The sequence below is a fragment of the Gallinula chloropus genome, assembly GCF_964237585.1.
Source record: "Gallinula chloropus genome assembly, chromosome: 18".
NCBI lineage: Eukaryota > Metazoa > Chordata > Aves > Gruiformes > Rallidae > Gallinula > Gallinula chloropus.
This window is the reverse complement of record NC_140103.1, coordinates 284,632-290,992: the sequence shown is the minus strand read 5'-3', so window position 1 is coordinate 290,992 and position 6,361 is coordinate 284,632. Positions and strand designations below refer to the sequence as shown.

General features: G+C 40.2%; 1 protein-coding gene across 1 annotated transcript; it reads left to right on the top strand.

Annotated features, from left to right (window-relative positions):
- Positions 1-1,749: 1,749 nt before the first annotated feature.
- Positions 1,750-4,520, top strand: ZBTB34 (zinc finger and BTB domain containing 34; the record flags this gene model as incomplete). The annotated part of the gene is made up of 2 exons (XM_084272609.1): positions 1,750-1,790; positions 2,999-4,520. The coding sequence occupies 2 exons, from the start codon at positions 1,750-1,752 to the stop codon at positions 4,518-4,520; spliced, it is 1,563 nt and encodes a 520-aa protein (XP_084128735.1).
- Positions 4,521-6,361: the final 1,841 nt, after the last annotated feature.

Below are 6,361 nucleotides of genomic sequence, written 5' to 3'. Positions count from 1 at the left end.
ATCTGTTTGCTTTCAAAGCAATACTGTATATTCCCTTGATTCCTGTTTCTGTTTTTTTTACTGCTTGCCTACTACACTGACAGCCAGACCTTTAACTCCATCATCCTCTCCACTCATTACCAGGATTTGTGCTGATTACTCCTGACACTTCAAGGAAAGTAACTGCTTTGTTTCCCAAAAGAAAAATGAAACAACTCTGAGAAGGATGTAGAATTGCCTGTAGATACATATGCCTATGGAGATAAACAGATGTTAACAGAGTTGTGATGTGCAAGGATCACTGAGGATCCCTTGCCTCTTGGTGTCCTTGTCTTCCTGCTTCTCATGCTTTCTCTTGTGTGTTCAGAGTCTTTTTTCAACGTGTGGCCGTGTCCTAAGGAGGGTGAGTTCATCTAGAGATGCTGAGATGCAATGTTCAAAAGATATTTTTTCTTTTTTTAATTATTTTTTCTTTTTTTTTTTTTAATCTGTAGTAAGACATAAAATGCTCATCATCTTTCTGCTTGGATGCCTGTCCTTAATTCTTTCCTTCTGTCTGGACTAGTGTTAGTGGTGACAGTCTGTAGTCTAATATTTTGTCTAGGACCAAGTTATTCTCCATTTCATTGAGCAAGAGCTGCTAGGGAAGCAAGGGGCAAGGAGGAATGCCCCTTCCTAGAGATGACAAACTTTCTGTACATTCTAGGCATGAAGGGGGAATAATAGCTGGTTGGAGTTGGGTGAGGCTTGACCAAGACGTGATTCCTTAGCTCAAGGATCTGAAATGATGCAGGGATGACAGCCTGCCATTGCTGGGGATTGCCCTTGTAGTTTGTATGTGGTTCCCCAGCCTAGGTAACTTGTCAATTCATGTCACTTCAGGTCAGCTCCGCTTAGGAGAGAGAGCTCAGTCAGGAATGTCCTGATGTTGCCTCTGTGTAAGGAAGCCTTCAGCCCTGTCAGAGGAGAGGAAGGCTCACAACGTGTGTCCTGGCTGCTGAGGCTTCTGTCTTCCCAACAGACTGTACACATCTGTAGGGGATTGACCAGTGGTTCTCTGCACAGCATGCCGGGGCGCTGGGAACAGCAAGGTTTCTCTTGTTAGACTGGGGTTGGTTGGTTTGTTGCAATACTTGATTTCTGACCTGTGTCTGACTTGCATCAGCTCTCAAGCTCTGCATTGTTTTGTAGCTTTGTTTGCTGAATAAAAGACCTGTCCTGCCAAGGCTGCCTTTGTGTCAGAGGCTGCCATCCTACCACTGCTGGTAACCACCTGTTAGACCTTATTTCCCTCACCAGATAGAAGAGCGTATGAAATGTCCTTTACAGAACAATTGTAAAAGCTCAAATGACGTCTGCTTTGCCCATTGTAAGCTATGGCATATTGGTAACATGTAGAACATGTTTAGGAAGTCCAATAACCTGATTTTTTGAATGCTATGAGGATTTCTGACAGTTTTCTAAATTGGACATAGCATCGGTCAGGTCAGGAAGCTCTCTGTCCTGTTACTTTGCTGAGTATGAGTTCCATTTGTGAAGATGATGAATGCCAGCTTTAAGTGACAGTCGTCTGATATAGCTCCAGTTCTTCCTTGTAGGCTTTGTATCATATTCTGTTGATTTTTTTTTTTTTAGAGTGTTTGAATTTTCATAACTTGATTTAAATTGTTCATATATCCCATTACAGCATGTAACATAAGACATAAATAGGAAAAAAAATTCCACTAGTATGTTGTGATCCATTGGATATGCTCCCTGCATCAGAAGTCAATGGATGATGTTGAGAACTGTTTGTGCAATTGGAAAAGCAGGTATGGTGGCAATATTGTGTGTTTAGACCTCTGCATTAATAAGAACAAAAATAGCAATAAAAGTTTGAAGATTCTTGGGCACTTGATCAGGGGCCTAGTCTTGGAAAAGTCAGGTGATGCCTGCTACAGACAGACATTCTCAAGGGGACAAGTATCACCTGCTTTTTACAATAACACTCTGTGAGAAATTGGTGAAGTGCTTTTCTTTAGATCTTGCTTTGAAATGTACACATTTCTCTAAAGCCTCTTGGAACATCCTTTCCCAGGGTATTGTGCAAGTTTGAGTACCTGTGACTTTTGATTCACCATAGAATTTAAATGTCAAAATTGCTCTGCCAGTTGAGCTTCAAAGTTTACATCATGGTTTATTAACAGAAACAGACCTAAACTCGCAGAAGGAAGTTAAAAAGAATTGAAAGTCCACACTTCTCCCTCAAATGCTGCCTCAAATATTGACACAATAGCATTATTATTTGGGAATCTTTGACACACTGGGTAAATAGTCTGGAATTGTGTCCACACTTAAATGTTTGTTTTCACTAGGATTTCTGTGTTTTGTGATGGGAATATTGAAAGATTTATTTTTATTTTTTAAAAATAATCATTGAGATTGTCTTCTAAGAAGATAAATGTTTAAATAGAAATGTCACTGGTGTAGCATATTCATCTCCCCTGAATTAATTTTGACATATTTAGACCTAAGGAATGTTCTTTAAAAAAGTTTGTGTGTGTGTACACCTACCACTGGCACTGCGTGCCAGTGGCTTTTCTGTAGCAGGTTTATTGAACTTCATGAAGTACCTTCCAAAAGTCATTCTTAGGCAGTGTAACAGTGCAGTTCCCTGCAAGTATCAATGTCATATCTGCCTTGAAGACCTACTAAAGGTTCTGAAGGTTTTTAACTTGCCTAGTGACTACAGAATTAATGTTCTTTGGGAGGATGGGTGTATAATTCTGCAAATCTTGCCACAGAGTGAAATTGCAGAGATTTTTTTTTTAGGACATAGACTGTCCCAGAGAGCCTGTGATGCATTATGAACAGTTGCATTGTGAATGTTGCAGAGGGATAACTCAAATTATATAAATTTTAAAATGTGTAGATTTCTATCTCTGCTTTTTGGATTATACTGTGATTTAAGGTCACTGTGTACAAGCACTTTTTAAATGGAAACCATTCTCAGCTGTAAACCTTCTTGTTTTTCTTTCAGATTACTCTTTACGTCAGTAGAAATGGACAGCAGCAGTTTCATTCAGTTTGACGTGCCCGAGTACAGCAACACAGTTCTGAGCCAGTTAAATGAACTGCGCTTGCAAGGAAAGCTATGTGACATCATTGTGCATATCCAGGGTCAGCCCTTTCGAGCCCATAAAGCTGTCCTAGCTGCCAGTTCTCCCTATTTCCGTGACCATTCAGCATTAAGCACCATGAGTGGCTTATCAATATCAGTTATTAAAAATCCCAATGTTTTTGAACAGCTGCTTTCTTTTTGTTACACTGGAAGGATGTCCTTACAGCTGAAGGATGTTGTTAGTTTTCTAACTGCAGCCAGCTTCCTACAGATGCAGTGTGTCATTGACAAATGCACACAGATACTGGAGAGTATTCATTCAAAGATCAGCGTTGGTGATGTTGACTCTGTCACTGTTGGTGCTGAAGAAAACCCAGAAAATCGCAATGGAGTTAAAGACAGCAGCTACTTTGCCAATCCCATCGAGATATCTCCCCCCTATTGCTCTCAGGTGCGACAGTCAGCAGCAGGCAGTGATCTTAGGATGGAAACTACTCCAGGCAAAACCCTACGTAGTCGTCTGCAAGAAGAAGGGCATTCAGATCGAGGAAGCAGTGGGAGTATCTCTGAATATGAAATTCAGATTGAAGGTGATCATGAGCAAGGAGACCTAATAGTAAGGGAGAGTCAGATTGCAGAGGTGAAAGTTAAAATGGAGAAGTCTGACAGGCCGAGCTGCTCTGATAGCTCTTCCCTTGGGGACGATGGATACCATACCGAAATGGTGGACGGAGAGCAGGTGGTGGCAGTCAATGTTGGTTCCTATGGGTCTGTCTTACAACATGTTTATTCGTTCACCCACGCCTCGTCACAGGCTGCCGGTGTGTCTGAAGCCTTTGGGAGCCTGAGCAATACGAGTCCTTCCAGGTCGATGCTGAGCTGCTTCAGAGGAGGGCGTGCACGCCAGAAACGGGTATCCGCTGGTCACCTGCACAGTGATGTTCAGGGCTTGGCTCAAGGGGCTGACAGCGAGTCCATGGTGAGTAACACGGGATATGAAACTAGCCCACGGGAAAGGAATACCAGAGGTCACTGGTATCCATACAATGAGAGGCTCATTTGTATTTACTGTGGAAAGTCTTTCAACCAGAAAGGGAGCCTTGACCGACACATGCGACTGCACATGGGAATCACCCCTTTCGTGTGCAAGTTCTGTGGGAAGAAGTACACCCGCAAGGACCAGCTCGAGTATCATATCCGTGGTCACACAGATGACAAGCCCTTCCGCTGCGAGATCTGTGGGAAATGCTTTCCTTTCCAGGGTACACTAAACCAGCACTTGCGGAAAAATCACCCTGGGGTCACAGAAGTCAGAAACAGGGTAGAGTCACCAGACAGAACAGAAGCGTTTGTGGAACAGAAAGTAGATAATGATGCTTCAGCTTCTGAAGCCATGGATTCTAGTATGGAAATTCATGCAATGTCTAACACATCTGATTAAAATGCTACAGTCTAAGTGCAACACAAACAAGCACATTACTAATGTATTTTTAAAATCTTTTATTCTTTTAGTAATCTTCAGTAAAGTATAACAGCCTTTTCATTTTCCTGACTTTCTGGGAATCAGTTTGAAATGGTTTCTGGAGAAGACTACAGAAGTATTCTTAGTTTTTGAAGGAGGCTGGATTGTTTGGTTTGGTTTTCTTTTTATTTTCACTTTTGAAGATGCTCAAAGTGTAAAAGTGTGCTGGGGAAAGGATAGGAAGAGTCTGATAAAGTGTCCCTACTGGTTGATCTGGCAAGACACAAGTTCCAGTGGAGAAAGATATTAGAATAAGATTGGCAGCTCTGCTGGACACACCGAGAAGCTGTAATCTCCCTCATTTTATTTCCTAAATCCTGTTGCTGGTACTGAGTTACACAGCAGTGAGGAGAGAGAATATTGTAGCTTTGATTCCTTCCATGTGTCACGATGAAATCTGTTTGCTTTTACTAACTGTTATAGATAGTTGGTCTGTTTATATATATAAATTCGCTTTATATATATAAAATGCTTTCACTTTTCCTGTTCTGGTTGAGGTGAATGTAAACGTGTGTCAAGGTTGGTACCACACCACTCTTCCAACTGCTGCGTCTCCTCTCTGCTTAGGATTTAGGACTTTGGACTTTGGGAGGATGGTTTTGGTTTTAAAAGAATGTTGTTTGGTTTTCATTTTATTCAGCTATTACTTTGTGTGCAAAAATGAGCAAAGTGAATGACATTGTTTTAATAGCTTTGCTTTATAACATATGTAAACCAAATGCCATAAGTCTATTAAATTATGGTTACATTGTTGAGGGGTTTTGTTAGTTGTCTAGAATGCAAGCTGGACAACCTGTGGTGCTGACCTTTTTATATATATAGAGATAGATATATCTATATATATATATATTAAAAAAAATCACAAAAAAATATACTAGCAAACCTAAAAGTAGCATTGTGGTTTTAAATGTGTTTTTACTGGCCTCAGAATCTACCTTCATTTCGTACTGTAGAACCATACCAGGTAATTAAATTGAACTTCATCACTCTTCATGGTTGGCTAAAACCAGAGAGAGATGTTGTAGTTTAAACTACAGTATTTCCAAGCAGTGTTTTAATAGGTCTCTTCAGAGAGCTGTTTTCAGGTGCACATTGACTTCCTACTTAAAGCTCCAAGTGATATGTCAGCACTTGGAATTTGTACTTTTTTTTGTATAAAAGAAACAAATACTCTATGGGAATTTTGAGCAATATGTCTGTTATTTCATGTGTGAGTATTACAGAGTTGCTGTGGCTTCCCTGCTATCTTCAGTGGTTGTTTTCTGCTTAAAGGAACTACCAACAGTTTTAGAAATACTCTAAATCCTTTTGTTTCACCAAATGTTTGGGTTTTTTTAATATGGTGCTAACTTCATAATTTAGGTCAGTATGATATATAAAATGTGAAGCCTAATGGTAACAGTTTAGCAAAAATAAAAACAATAAAAACAAACAACCCCAAACAAACCACCTCACCCCTAAACAAACAACAAAAACCCCAATAGTTTAAGAGACCTCAAAAGCATGAACTGGCTAACACTTCTGTGAGAAACTCTGCCTGATGAGCAGAATTGAACTATTCACATGCTTCTTTAAAATACAGGTTTCATATAATTGGGCCTTATGTTTGTTTATCAGATATTGAGGATGCATCTGTGGGCGTGCTGTTTTAGCTCCTGAAATTTAGAAAATGAAAGCTTATTCCTAACTTCTAGGGAAGCAAAAAGGTAGGTTTGCTACCTTGTAAAGCTTTTTTGGCTCCTGTGAAGTTGGGGCATCTT